Raw genomic sequence first — 13740 nt, 5'->3', positions numbered from 1 at the left:
AGGAGCATTTCTGTGAGTTCAAGGTCAGCCTGGTCTACATAGTGAGTTCAGGCCAACTGGGGCTACAGGGAGATCCTGTTTCAAAAAACCATAAAGAAAAAAAATAATAATAATAGCCTGGTGTAGTGGCTCACGCCTTTAATCCCAGCACTCTGGAGGCAGAGGCAGGTGGATCTCTGCAAGTTCGATACCAGCCTGGTCTCCATTAGCAAATCCAGGCCAGCTGCGGCTACAGGGAGACCTTGTTGCAAAAAGACAAAAAAAAAAAAAAAAAAAAAAAAAAAAAAACGAAAAAAAAACTAAGCCCCTCCTTCTTCCATGGTGCTGCCTTCATGGTGGCTGCCATCTCCTGGAGGCATCATGGCCACCCTCAGCCCTCTGGTGAAGCCCAAGATAGACAAAAAGTGGACCAAGAAGTTCATCTGGCACTGGAAACCCAGAGGTATTGACAACAGGGAGTGGAGAAGGTTCAAGGGTCAGATCCTGATGCTCAACATTGGTTATGGGAGCAACAAGAAAACAAAGTACACCCTGCTCAGTGGCTTCCGGAAGTTCCCAGTCCACAACATCAAGGAGCTGGAAGTGCTCCTGATGTGCAACAAATCTTACTGTGCTGAGGTAGTGTACAATGTATCATCCAAGAACCACAAAACATTGAAAAAGCAGCACAGCCAGCCATCAGGGTCACCAACCCCAATGCCGGGTTGTGCAGTGAAGAAAACAAATCCATGGCTCTCATGCTCCTGTTACTTGTGCTTAAATAAAACTACAAAACCTGAAAAAAAAATTTTCTTATGTGTGTGAATGTTTTACTTGCACGTATGTTAAGTGCACCTGTGTCATGCAATGCCTGTGGAGGCAAGAAAGGTATCTGATCTTCTGGAACTAGTGTTACAGATGGTTGTGAGCTGCCCTATGGGTGCTGGGAACCAAACCTGGGTCCCCTGCAAGAGCAGCTAATGCTCTTAATTGCTGAGCCATCTCTCTAGCCCTGTTAACTTGGCTCTTTTAATTTTTTAAGTATTTTATTATTTTATTTTTTATGTGTATGAGTGTAGTCACTGAGCCATCTCTCCAGCCCTAATTTGGTTCTTTTAATTGGTTTATTGAGGACAGGTGGCTGAACCTGGCTTGGTAGGGCATAGGCTGTGATCTTAAATCCAGTAACAGGATTATAGACAGGAGCCACCATGCCAGGTTCTCTGAGGGCATTTAAAGTCATGAGAGGAGTTGGGATATTAAAAGATGCACTGACTGCTCTTGCAGAGGACCCAGGTTTGATTCCCAGCACCCACATGGCAGCTACAAACCACCCTTAACCCCAGTTCCAGGGGAATCTGAAACCCTCTTCTGACCTCTGAGGCATTGCATGAAATGGGGCAATACATTCATACACATAAAATAAAAATAAAATATATATATATATATATATTGGTCTTTTTGAGACAGGCTCTCCCTGTAGTCCTGGCTGTTCTGGAACTCACTATGTAGACCAGGCTGGCCTTGAACTCACAGAGATCCACCTGCCTCTGCCTCCCAAGTGCTGGGATTAAAGGCGTGCGCCACCAGGCCCGGAAATATATTTTTTTAAGAGATGTGTACGTAGACTCATCTAGGGCATTAGAGTTTGCAGGACTGGAAATACACAGCAAAGTGGTGATGCACAATTGTAATCCTAACATATGGGAGGTAGAGACAGTGTGATCAGAAGTTCAAGGTTTGAGGCCAGCCTACATGAGACTGTCTCAAATGAAAAAAAGAAAACAAAAAAACTTCTACATTTTACAATCTTGTGAAGGGAACAGATGATGCAGCCACGGCTGTGGCCTCACTGCAGCCCTCCTGCAGTGTCAGCCTCTCCCTTAGAACTAAAAGTAGATGGGGAATGGCATCTCTGTCCTATCTACTCTCTATTGCTATGATAAAACACTGACCAAAAACAACTTGGGGAGGAAAGGGTTTATTTCATCTTAGTCTTCCAAGTGACACTCCATGTCTGAGAGAAGTCAGAGCAGAAACTCAAGGCAGAAACTGGAGCAGACTGCAGAGGAGCAGTTTACTGGCTTGCTCCTGCTGGCTTGCTCAACTCCTTTGTCTTATACAGACTGTTAGAAAATGTTAGCTTGGGATTGATCAGGGCAGCATGAAAATGAAGGATGAGAGACTGACCTAAGGAGCAGGGTGTGCTTTACTAAGAACAAGGAAGGTGGTGATAGCAGAGTTTGACACTGTGCACTAGGGCACAGTTGGGGGACTGCTTATAAGGGTTGGGACATTCTAAAGGGGGAGTGGGTAGGGCTAATGCCAGTGACATGACATGGTTTGAGGGTTTTGAGACAATAGGGGCTGTTATTTGTTTTTATAGATAACAGAGTCTCTGGGTTGGGGGTTTTACATAGTTCCTGGGTTGGATATTATCTCAGATCTGAAGTTTACCTAAGTTTACCTAACTGGTATAGGGCCCTTTGGAAGCTAGCTCAGAGCCCTTTTAAGTTCAGGCATTTATCCTTCACAGCCCAGGCCCATTTGCTCAGGGATGGTACCACCCACAGTGGGCTGTGCCCTCATTCTGTGCCCGGAAATCAAGAAAATACCCCCCAGAGACGCACACAGGCCAATCTGATGGAGGAAATTCCTTAATTGAGGGCGTCTCTTCCCAGGTGTTCCTAGTTTGTGTCAAGTTGACAAACACTAACAAGCACAACTCCCTCCCTCCCCACTCTTCCTTAGAAGTCACTTTCATAAGGAAACGTTATATTCTTATAACTTTTTGTATTAATATATAATCTTCTTTTAAACTTATTTTGTAGCTTCCTTGTTTCACTTGGTGGGTGGATACTTTGAATGTAGTCCTGGGATGCTCAATGTTGTTTCCCTACTGTGATGTTCTCACTACCCTGAGGTGTTTTAGTACTCTGTAATATCTTGAAGCTCTGTGATGCTTTCCACTCACTATGTGCAACTGTTGATAAAGATGTAAAACTAAGAATATGGAAAATTTAGCTGGGTGTAGTGGTGCATGCCTGTAGTCCCAGCACTTGGGAGGCAGAGGCAGGCAGACTTCTGTGAGTTCAAGGCTAGCCTGGTCTACATAGTGAGTTCCAGGCCAGCTGGGGCTACAGGGAGACCCTGTTTCAAAAAGACCAACCCCCCCAAAAAAAAAAGAAAATGGAAAATTTAACAAGTGGTTATTAATGAATATTCCTGGTCCAGTTAGTCCAGGAAAAATGTAGATCAAACATAGATCAAACATGTAAGAAATCTAAACTTCTGTTGATGATATCCATTTTTGTAAACTACCATGACTGTTTGACTATTCCTAACCCAATTAGCCTGGCCTAGCTATAGTTCAAAAGATGGCAGATGTCCTGACCTATGTCTGGGGTATCTACTTTGAAAGCTATGATTGTCCAGTGAACTCAGGAAGGAATTTTCTTGAAATAACATGGCCCATTATGAAAAGAAACATAAGGCCCAAATGTCAGCTGTAAAATGATGATGTAAAAATGTCTATTTAATCTCTATCTGTACCTCTGTTTAGGGCCCAGAAAATCTTGAAGCCTTTGCTGCTTATTCTGGGATCTCCTGCATGAAAAAGAATAAATAAGCTTTCCGATTCTCTCCTGGGTAAATGTTTGATCTCTTAATTATTTGAAGAATTTTTTCATAAGGACTTGAAATATAAATTAGTGAAACTTTCTGTGACCCCAGTTTTTCTTTTCTTTTTTAATTTCAACTAAGATTTTTGTCTTGGTGAGGAACCTTATCAAACATACTGGCCAGCCATGTAACCAACAAGACAGATCTTTGACCCACAAACACTTGGATATTTGGGGGTAATCCCACACTGGTAAGGTCACAAAGTCTGACATGTAGACAATCTTCTCAAAAAATAGCAAAACTGTGGGTTAAACTGTCCCTAAGGTCTTTTGTTCCCTCCCTCCACCCCTCCTTCCTTCTCTTCCTCTTCTGATCCTCCCTTCCTCCCTCCCTCCCTCCCTTCCTCCCTCCCTTCCTCCCTTTTTTGTGGTGCTGGGGCTTGAACTCAGGTCACTGTGCATGTTAGGCAAGCACTCTTCCACCACTGAGCTATATTAGCTTTTTTTTTTTCTTTTGGTCTTTTTGAGACAAGGGTCTCCCTGCACCCCAGATGGTCTGGAACTCACAATGTAGACCAGGCTGGCCTAGAACTCAGAGATCCACCTGCCTCTGCCTCTGCCTCTGCCTCCTGAGTGCTGGGATCAAAGGCATGTGCCACCATGCCCAGCTCAGCCACCTTTTTCTTTTAGTCAGCCTCCTGTAGCCAAGATAAGTCTTGAACTCCAAATGTAGCTGAGGATGAATGTAAACTTTTGATCCTTCTGCCTCTACCTCCAGAGTGCTGGAATTTCAGGGATGCCCACATATGCTTTAAGGTTCAGATAGCCAAACAGTAGAGAAAAGTCTGCTTCTCTTGACTTCAAAGACCAAGGTGCTTATCAGCTGGGTTCCCTTTTCTCAGGAGCATGAGAAGTCCTTGAGATCCTGTTGGTGAGGGGGCGGGGCTATCTGAACCTTAATACTTTGTATATGGTGTGAGGGGTCTAACTTGGGTCCTCTTGCCTGCTAGGCAAGCATTCTACTGAGCTACATGCCATGCAAACTGTTCTTTATGCTGTTTTTGTTTTGTGTTTTGGGATAGGGTGTCAAGCAGCTAAGGCCGGCCTTGAATTCCTGATCATCCTCCCTTCATCTCCCAAATTCTGGGATTACAAACATGAGCCACCATGCCCACCTAACCTGAGCTATGGTGTGAAATGTCTTTAAAAAAAAAAAAAAGCTCTAGAGCTGGGTATGATGATTCATACCTTCAATTCCTTTAAATCCAGCCCTCAGGAGAAAGAAGCAGGTGTATCTCAGTGAGGTTCAGGCCAGCCTGGTCTACGTAGAGAGTTCCAGAATATTTGGGGCTACATAGTAAGCCCTGAAAAAAAAATTTTCTTTTTTTGTCCTTTTGAGACAGGGCCACCTTGTAGCCTCAGTAGGCCTGGAGCTCCCTATGTAGACCAGGCTAGCCTTGAGCTCAGAGATCCACCTGCCTCTGCCTTCCAAGTGCTGGGATTAAAAGGCATGTGCCGCCACCTTAAGGAAGATGATTTTCAAGAAAGTAACTGGGTCGAATGTTGCTGGCAGATCTAGTAAAATAGTGTGAGCTTACCATTGCATTTTATAATGTGGAGCCCATTAGCAACCTTCCTATGAGTGGTATTTAAAAAAATGACAGGAACTCATTGGCTAAGCTATAATATGTCCTAGCAGATCAGACCAAACACGAAAGAGAAGCCCTCATGCTCAAGTTCCACCAAAGCAAACTAAGTCATTATCTGACCTTCATGGAACTAATATTTTTCAATCAGGCTAATCTTAATTGTCATGGTAATAAAGTTCTCTGCATTGATCCCTATAAAAAGAACAAATGAAACAAACCAGTGTTAACCAGTCATTTTTCTGTTGTTCTGTTTGTCCTGCCTTGAAACTAACTTTGAATGTAACTTTGAAACCACCAATCCACTTTGTATCAGTTGCTCCTTGCTGCTGTGAATAAACCATGGTTGAAAGCAACTTACATTTTCTTTGGTGGGGGCTGGAGAGATGGCTGAGTGGTTAAGAACACTGACTGTTCTTGCAGAAGACCCAGGCTCGAATCTCAGCACCCACATGGCAGCTAACAACTGTCTGTAACTCCAGTCCCAGGGTATGAGTGCTGGAAGTAGAACCTGGGTCCTCTGGAGAACAGCAAATATTCTTAACCCCTGAGCCACCCTCCAGCCCAGCTTTTGTCTTCTGACAGTGGTTTTTGCATGATAGGCAAAAATCTGACTTGGAACAGGTTTATGGAGGAATTGGAAGGGAAGTGGAAAATGGAGAAATCTTTACAGTAGTTTTATTTTACAGAAAATAGGGAGATGAGACAGTACCTGGAATGAGAGATCACAGCACATTCATATGCTGATGAGGCTGGGCTACCAGTGGAGACTGAAAGCCAGTGGCTGCCTGTTAATAGAATATTTTTATTTATTCTTTGAGTTTCATACATGTACATAATGTGTTTCGATCACACCCACCATTTACTCCCCGGCTCCCAACTCCCCCTCGTCCTTCCCTTCTCAACCTTCTCCTTCTGTAGTCTAGGTACTTAATTACACGTTAGAGAAACCAGCTTATAGTATCTAACAGCACAGTGATGTTCACAATTCTATCATGTGCTCAGTGAAGCAAAGGAAGATGGGGAGATAGCTGAGAGCAAGAGAAACCGGCTAGGACTTAGACCTGAAGGTCACTTAAGAGAAAAGTGAACCAATACTGGTCAGATCAACATCAAATTGCGGCAATTTTGTCTTAAATACCTGTCAACTTTGTTTCCTCATTATTTATCTATTACATTGCCCCAGTTCAGGTCTTTATAACTAGTCTTTCTTTTTGAGACAGGGTCTAGAATGTAGCCCAGGCTCAACCACACCTGTTTGCTATTCTGCAAAGTCTCCTCCTTCTCCACTTTCTTTTATCTTTCTTCTCTCTCTCTCTCTCTCTCTCTCTCTCTCTCTCTCTCTCTTCTCTCTCTCTTTTGTCTTTTTGAAACAGGGAGACCCTGTCTCAAAAAGACCAAACAAACAAACAAACAAACACAAAACAAAACAAAACAAAACAAAACAACACATTTATTTCATGGGGCTGGAGAGATGGTCCAGCAGTTAAGAACAGTTGCTGTTCTTCCAGAGGACCCAAGTTTGATTCCCAGCACCCACATGGCAGCTAACAACTGTCTATAACTCCAGTTCCAGGGCATCCAACACTCTTCTGGCTTCTGCTGGGCATTGCACAACATGACTGCAGCACTTATCTACATGTAGGCAAAACATTCATACACATAAAACTTATAGCCAGGCGTGGTAGCGCCCACCTTTAATCCCAGCACTTGGGAGGCAGAGGCAGGTGGATCTCTGAGTTCAAGGCCAGCCTGGTCTACATAGTAAGTTCCAGGACAGCTGGGGCTACAGGGAGACCCTGTCTCAAAAAGACCAAAATAAATAAATAAATAAATAAAAATAAAATAAAATTTATAAGAAATATTTATAGGCCTGGCATGGTGGTGGACGCCTTTGATCCCAGCACTCAGAAGGCAGAGGCAGGCAGATCTCTGTGAATTCAAGGCCAGGCTGGTCTACCTCAAAAAGATCAAAAAAATATTTATATGAAAATTATTTTTATAATTTTAAGTGATGTGTATATGTCTATGTGTGGGTATGTGCCCATGAGTGCAGGTGCCCACAGAAGCCAGAGGTGAGCCATCTCTCCAGCCCTATAAGCAAACAGGCTCAGAATGCTTGGCTCCTTGGCCAAATGTTCTTCAGGGAAGTCTTTTTCTTTTAGTCTTTTTGAGACAGGGTTTCCTTGTAGTCCCAGCTGGCTTGAACTTGCTATGTAGACCAGGCTGGCCTTGAACTCACAGGGATCCGCCTGCCTCTCTAGTGCTAGGATTACAGGCAAGTGCCACCATGCCCAGCTTGGAAAGTCTTTTTTCAAGTTCTCCAACTCCCCAGCTCTAAGGCAGGGGAGGTATGTGTGTGGACAAGGTCAGGTTATGTAGCAGTGGCTGCCTCCCAACCAAGCCTGCGGAAGATCTTTGTGTTTTTGCTTCTCAAGCCCCGACTCAACTTCAACCTCAAGGACCAAATCTTATTTTCCTAATGCATTCAGTAAATTAGTTCAGTTCAAGATTACTCAGCTGCAAGCACTTCAGATAGAAATCAGCGTTTAGATCCCCCCAGGGCTCTCATTCAAATTTAAAGTCCTCAAATAATCTTCCAAAAGGAGCCCTTTTCCCTAGGCAAAACATTGTGTTAATGTCCTGGGGCAGAAGTTGGGAAAAGGAAATGTTTTTACAACCCGGAGGAGCTAGGGAGGTACCCAGCAAAAGAATTAAGTCAAACTGTAGAACTGCAAATCAGGAGACAGCCTACAGCAAAGAAGATTAATTAGCCCCAGAACCTAACGACCACCCCCCGCAACCCCTATAGGCAACTCACCGACTGCCCCGCCCAACCTCTAAGACTACAGATCCCAGCATGTCACACACTCAGCGAGCAGCAGAAGGCGGTGCATGCTGGGACACGTGGTCCCGTTCTAGGGCCAGCAAAACCCTTAACGCCTCATGACATTAGGAGGTCCCGGGAAAGGAGTCGGAACCCGCTTAAGCTCAACTTAAATCTGCCTCCTGGGAGCCGACCGGGTTTCTACAAGTTGGCAGGCCCCAACCCGAAGTCCAGGCGGCCTTATGGTGTGCGTTGAGTAATCTCTCAACTTGACTGTCACAGTTACAGGGGCAATACCGGGAGCAAGGACACTGCCGGCCGCCCATCAGGCGCCGGCTTCTCGCCGCGGCGGGGATGACGTGGCAGAGCGGCCTTGGGCGGCCGCTTTGCTTTCCTTTCTTCCGCTCGTCCGGCTAGAGGCGCGGAAGGCGCAGGGGCTGCTGGGAACACCCAGGCGCCCGCCTCGGCAGGGAGTACGCCTCCAACGTCCGCGGCCGCGGGGGCTGTCGGGTGTCGGCGGCGCTTTGCGGCCGGTCGTACGGGTTGGGCGCGGGCTGGCGCCGTGGCCGTGGAGCGCACAGGTGATTGACTGGTCGGCTGGCTGAGGGAAGCGCTCGATCGTCTTGGCTTGGCAGGTGCCGGAGCCCGTTTGGGCGGGGACGGAGGCGGTGGCGGCGCCAGTGGCCGCTCGGCTCGACTAGCACCCTTTCGTCCAAGGCCATGGCTCCGCGGCTGCAGCTGGAGAAGGCGGCCTGGCGCTGGGCGGAGACGGTGCGGCCCGAGGAGGTGTCGCAGGAGCACATCGAGACCGCCTACCGCATCTGGCTGGAACCGTGCATCCGAGGCGTGTGCAGGTGAGGCCCTTGCGCGGCGCTCGTGGGGTGGGGGAAGCAGCAGGGCGATGCACGGCGAGCCTTCCCGGGGCTCCGTGCAGGTGCCTCCCTGCCGGGTCTGCGCCGCCCGGGAAACGCGGCCCCTTGCGTCATGCAGCTGCGAGCCCTTTGGAGAGGCTGCTGGGCGCTCATCCAGAAGATGGCGGTAGAGATGGTTTTCAGGGCGGAGAGCCTAGGCTGGGTTGGAGGTCCGTCTCTCTTAGCATCTACCTTCTCATTTACAGAAGAGGAACCTGCCTACGGCCGTGGTCTCTTATTTCCTTGCACGCTGAAGGCCTGTAGTCCTAATATCATTGCGGTTTTAGAAAAACCTTTGGTTAGCCTACGTCATCGGTACTCTCCACCTTCCTTGACCTTCCTTCTGATCTCTTTTCTTTTTGGGGTCAGCCTAACTCCACTTTTTTTCCGAGTAACAGTGTTTCAGCTGTGCAAGTTTTGTTCCCTTCTGCGTATCCCTTCACCCTTATCTTTAGATTGAAGCCTTAGACTTGCAGGTTGGTTTCCCTTTACCCGCATTGTAACGCGGGGACTAACAGTTTTTGCTCCCGAGTGCTGTGAATTGATTTAATTGAGCTAGGCATGCTGAGAAGCCGCCTTTCAGCAGGCGCTAAGTAAAACGCTTTTTTGGAGTTTTTACATTTCCCCCGGGAGATTTGGAAGAAGGCGCAATGGTGCCTGGCCTTGGAGCTGCCTCCTTTGAGAAGTAAAGGAGGTTAGAAAGCCTCCATAGGTAAAGTAGATGAATAATTCTAGGCTCTAGTTATCTGCTCACTAGGAGTGCAAATTGGACTTCCCACTGAAGGTTCTGGAATGATAGAAATCTGTATACAAGGTAATGGGAACAACTTTATTGAGATATTCACTCCATTTAAGTGTACACTCAAACTGGGCATTGTGTTAATCCTGCACCTGGGAGGCAGAGAAGGCAGATTTCTGTGAGGCCAGCCTGTCTATATAAAGAGTTCCAGGCCAACTGGGGCTACGGGGAGACCCTGTCTCAAAGATCCCGTCCCCCCAAAAAAAACCTTTAAATAAAAAGTAAAAAGAAGGGCTAGTGAGATGTCATAGTGGGTAAAGATGTCTCCCAAGCAGCCTGATGACCTGAGTTTAAGCCCCAGAACCCACGTAGTGGAAGGAGAGAACCAACTTCCTCCTCCGGAAGAGCAGGAAGTGCTCTGAACTATGGAGCAATCTCTCCAGCCCCTCTTTCTACTTTTTTTTTTTGTCTTTTTGAGACAGGGTCTCCCTGTAGCCCCAGCTGTCCTGGAACTCACTATGTAGACCAGGCTGGCCTTGAACTCACAGAGATCCACCTGCCAGGCGTGCCACCACGCCTGGCTTCTTTCTACTTTTTAAGACAGAGTCTCACTGTTATCTGGGCTAGTTTTTTTTTCTTTTTGTTTTTTGAGGGCCAGGTGACTGACTCTCTGTAACCCACACTTGCTTGGAATTTGCAATCCTGCTAGCAAATACTGGGACTGTTGGAAGGTTGAGATTATGGGAGTGAGGGGACTACAGGCTTGTGCCATTGTTTTGTTGGTGCTGGAGATCTAACCCAGGGCCTTGTGCATGCCTGGAAAGCACTACTGAGCTAGGTGAGTTACCCTCCCAGCCTGCCCCAGTGGGGGTGAAGGATATGTACCCCTTGTGTTTACTTCCTCTGGTTCTGGGTAGAGCCAGACAGAGCCTTACAGATGATAAAGCACTGTACTGCCTAGGTACACCCTCAGCCCCACTTTTCCTATTTTGGTTTGCATTTTCCTAAGACTGATGACTTGGTCATCTATCTACGTGTTCTTGTTGGTCGTTTTCTGTTTTTCTAATATTCTATTGAGTATATGTATCTGTCCCAGTTGATAGACTCAGATTGTTTCTTCTTTTTGCCTGTCATGAATAATGCTCTCACGACATGTGTGTATACTGTCTGCTCTTGGGTGTGCATGTGGGAGCGGAATTGTTGGGTCATGTGGTAATTCTCCTTAACATTTTGAGGAAGTGTTAAGTTCTTTTCCAAAGTGACTCAAAAGGGATGTATGAAGATTTCAGTTCCTTCATCTTCACACTTGTGTGTGGTTCTGATTTGCATTTCCCTGATGACGAACAGTGTGAATATCTTTTTCATGTGCTTATTGGCCATTCATATGTTTTCTTTGGAGAAATGTCTATTTTTAAGGTTTTTGTTTTTTTGAGACAAGGTCTCACTATATCTCTGGCTGACCTGGAACTGTAGACCAGGCTGACCTCAAACTCACAGAAATGTTTCTACCTCTATCTCCTGAGTGCTGGGATTGAAGGTGTGTGCCATCTCACCTGGCCTGATCTTAAATTTAAAAAATTTTTTTATGCCGGGCATGGTGGCACATGCCCCTAATCCCAGCACTCTGGGAGGCAGAGGCAGGTGGATTCTCTGTGAGATCAAGGCCAACCTGGTCTACATAGTGAGTTCCAGGACAGCTGGGGCTACAGGGAGACCCTGTCTCAAAAAGACCAAAAATAAAATAAAAAAATTGGGGGGGGTCTTTTTTTGAGACAGGGTCTCCCTGTAGCTCCAGCTTATTCATTATTTTGAGAGGGGGCCTCCCTGTAGCCCCAGCTTCTTTATTTTGAGACAGGGTATCACTGTAGCCCTGGTTAGCCTCTTTTGAGCTCTGAGTTTTGCCTGCTCTACTTCATGAGTGTTGGGATTTAAAAACCTGTGCCACCATGTCTGGCCAAATTGTATTTATCTTCATTTATGTATATGTATATACACCTTGTCTGTATGAGTACCACATGTGTGCAGGTGCCTGCACCTGAGGAGGCCAGAAGGCGTCAGACCCCCTGGAACTGGGGTTAACCCGCGAGCCACCTGATTGTAGATTCTGGGAACTAAACCCAGATCCACTTGTTAAAAATAAATTAGGGGTCACAAAGAAAGAGACCACCACCCAACTGAAAGTGTCTTAGCAGGGCAAACTTTACTTCTGATCAGAGGACTGCATATCTCAAGAATAAAGGCACACATTGTCAAGATGGCCTCCCTTATTAAAAAATTTTTTTTTAGCCAGACATGGTGGTGCACGCCTTTAATCCCAGCACTCGGGAGGCAGAGGCAGGTGGATCTCTGTGAGTTCAAGGCCAGCCTGGTCTACATAGTGAGTTCCAGGACAGCTGGGGCTACAGGGAGACCCTGTCTCAAAAAGACCAAAAGAAAAGAAATTTTTTTTTAAAATTTATTTTTATTTTATGTGTATGAGTGTATTGTCTGCATGCGAGTGCACCCATGTTGTGCGGAGGTCAGAAGAGGGCTTCAAATTCCCCTGGAACTGGAGTTAAGGACTGTTCGTAGCCACCATGTGGGTGTTGGAAATTAAGCCCGGGTCCTCTGCAAGAGCAGTCAGTGCTCTTAACTGCTGAGCCATGTCTCCAGCCCCAAGATGGCCTCCCTTTTGTCCCAGAGAGCTTGGCTGTTCTTCATTCATTGGTCCAGGTTCATCTGCACAACCTGAACCTGAATGGAAGAGGAAGGAGATGCATCAGTAAAAATCTTTTGGCATTTGGGAGTGTGGGATATATTAGATGTGGAGCTGGAATCTAAAAGCCAGAAAAGAAAAATGGGACTAGAGAGATTGTTCAGTGGTTAAGAGTGCTTGTTCCAGGGGCTGGAAAGATGGCTCATTGGTGAAGAACACTGGTTGTTCTTGCAGAAGACCCAGGTTCAAATCCCAGCACCCACATGGCAGCTAACAACTGTCTATAACTCCAGTCCCAGGGGATCTGACAGCCTCTTCTGACCTCCACGGGCATTGCACAACACAGGTGCACTTACCTACATGCAGGCAATACATGCATACACACAAAAAATTAAAAAATTAAAAAAAAAAAAAGTTAGCTGGGCATGGTGGCGCACGCCTGTAGTCCCAGCACTTGGGAGGCAGAGGCAGGCGGATCTCTGTGAGATCAAGGCCAGCCTGGTCTACATAGTGAGTTCCAGGACAGCTGGGGCTACAGGGAGACCCTGCTTCAAAAAGACCAAAAAATAAAAAAAGAGTGCTTGTTCCTCCAAAAGACTTGAGTTCAGTTCCCAGCACCCATCTCCTGTGACACTCAGCCTCCTGTAACTCTTTGGACTAGGAGAGCCAGTGCATTCTTCTGACTTCTGTGGGCACCTGCACACATGTGGCATATAGACACACATAAATAAAAGTAAGTCCTTAAAAGTCACAAAATGGGGCTGGAGAGTTGGCTCAGCAGTTAAGAGCACTGGCTATTCTTGCAGAGGACCTGGTTCTGTTCCCATCTCCCATATGGTTGCTGACAGCCATCTGTAACTCCAGTTCCAGGGGATCTGACTCCCTCTTCTGACCTCTGAGGACACTGCATGAGATAGGCTAACTTCACACATCAAGCAAGACACTCATGCACATAATAATAAATATTAAGCCAAGTATGGTGGTGCACGTCTTTAATCCCAGCACTTGGGAGGCAGAGGCAGGCAGGCAGATTTCTGTGATCTAGGCCAGCATGGTCTACATAGTTCCAGGCCAGCCTATGGCTACAAGGAGACCCTGTCTCAAAAAGACCCCCTCCCCAAAATAAAATATCTTGGAGGGCTTTTTTTTGCCTTTTTGAGAGAGGGTCTCCCTTTCACAGACATCCTCTGTCCCTTCCTCCAGAGTGCCCAGCTATGAGAACAGCATTGTTTCTTTTTTAAAAAATATATGTTATTATTATTGGGGTGGGGGGGCTGGAGAGATGGCTCAGTGGTTAAGAACACTGGTTGTTCTTGCAGAAGA

General features: G+C 46.4%; 1 protein-coding gene and 1 pseudogene across 10 annotated transcripts in view; both read left to right on the top strand.

Moving 5' to 3' along the window:
* Positions 1-360: 360 nt before the first annotated feature.
* Positions 361-8489, top strand: LOC103738581 (annotated as a pseudogene).
* Usp48 (ubiquitin specific peptidase 48) overlaps positions 8191-13740 on the top strand; it is a 95274-nt gene continuing 89724 nt past the window's right edge. For 4 of the 10 annotated variants that reach the window (XM_029566195.1, XM_017799501.2, XM_017799499.2 and 1 more), the window contains exon 1: positions 8198-8926. In XM_029566195.1, coding sequence (XP_029422055.1) covers positions 8793-8926 — 134 coding nt within the window. In that variant the 5' untranslated portion in view covers positions 8198-8792. Of the gene's footprint in view, positions 8927-13740 lie in introns of all 10 variants that reach the window. The other 6 variants (XM_029566194.1, XM_029566193.1, XM_017799500.2 and 3 more) reach the window with 4 other exon arrangements.

This window comes from Nannospalax galili, unplaced genomic scaffold (genome assembly GCF_000622305.1).
Source record: "Nannospalax galili isolate Female #2095 unplaced genomic scaffold, S.galili_v1.0 scaffold2019, whole genome shotgun sequence".
In the NCBI taxonomy this organism is placed as follows: Eukaryota; Metazoa; Chordata; class Mammalia; order Rodentia; family Spalacidae; genus Nannospalax; species Nannospalax galili.
Note: the sequence above shows the minus strand (reverse complement) of the source record. Positions and strands in the feature narration are given on the sequence as shown.